The 579-nt window shown below is 52.8% G+C and overlaps 1 protein-coding gene across 1 annotated transcript in view; it reads right to left on the reverse strand.

Moving 5' to 3' along the window:
• Positions 1–571, reverse strand: part of DCDC2 (doublecortin domain containing 2) — a gene marked incomplete at its 5' end in the record, with an annotated part of 51,302 nt that extends 50,731 nt beyond the window's left edge. Inside the window, one exon of the mRNA XM_010131488.1 lies at positions 333–571. Within this exon, the coding sequence (XP_010129790.1) occupies positions 333–571 (239 nt within the window). The remainder of the gene's footprint in view (positions 1–332) is intronic.
• Positions 572–579: the final 8 nt, after the last annotated feature.

Below are 579 nucleotides of genomic sequence, written 5' to 3' on the forward strand. Positions count from 1 at the left end.
GGTTCAGCACACACACCCCACTGCCACGTGTCCTTCAGTTTAAAGGGCTGCTTCTCCTTTTGGACCGTCTCATCACAGAGACGGCATGATGTGACTGATGCTAACAGCAGGTTTTCTGCATCTCGCCTCTAAAGCTCTTGTCCAGTTTTATCTGTAACAAGTACTTTTCTTTTTCCCTTGGGTCACAGCCTCTAAGTCTTCTTTCCTCAATGCCTAATAGAAGGGAGGGGGTGTGAGTGGGGGGGTGTCCCTGGCAGTACTGCCATAGTGCAAACCCCCAGACGCTGATATTCAAGTTCCTATAAATCTTACATCACTTTTTGGCCACTCACTTGAGTTTCTTGAAGGCTTCCTTGCCGCCAGCCACATACTGCTCTCCACTCTGAAGCTCTTCCAGCTGCCGGACACGGTGCCCACCCCGGGGGGTGTAGATGTTCCGCACAGCTCCAAAGGGTGCCGTCACCCTGCCCCTGCCTGTCACATCTTTCAGGAACGCCTCGAAGTTGGACACTTTCTTCTCATGGATGACAATGCGGCGCCCCGGGAAGAAAGGGTCCCCGTTGCGATATACCAGCACAC

Source organism: Buceros rhinoceros, unplaced genomic scaffold (assembly GCF_000710305.1).
Source record: "Buceros rhinoceros silvestris isolate BGI_N320 unplaced genomic scaffold, ASM71030v1 scaffold8562, whole genome shotgun sequence".
Taxonomy (NCBI): Eukaryota; Metazoa; Chordata; class Aves; order Bucerotiformes; family Bucerotidae; genus Buceros; species Buceros rhinoceros.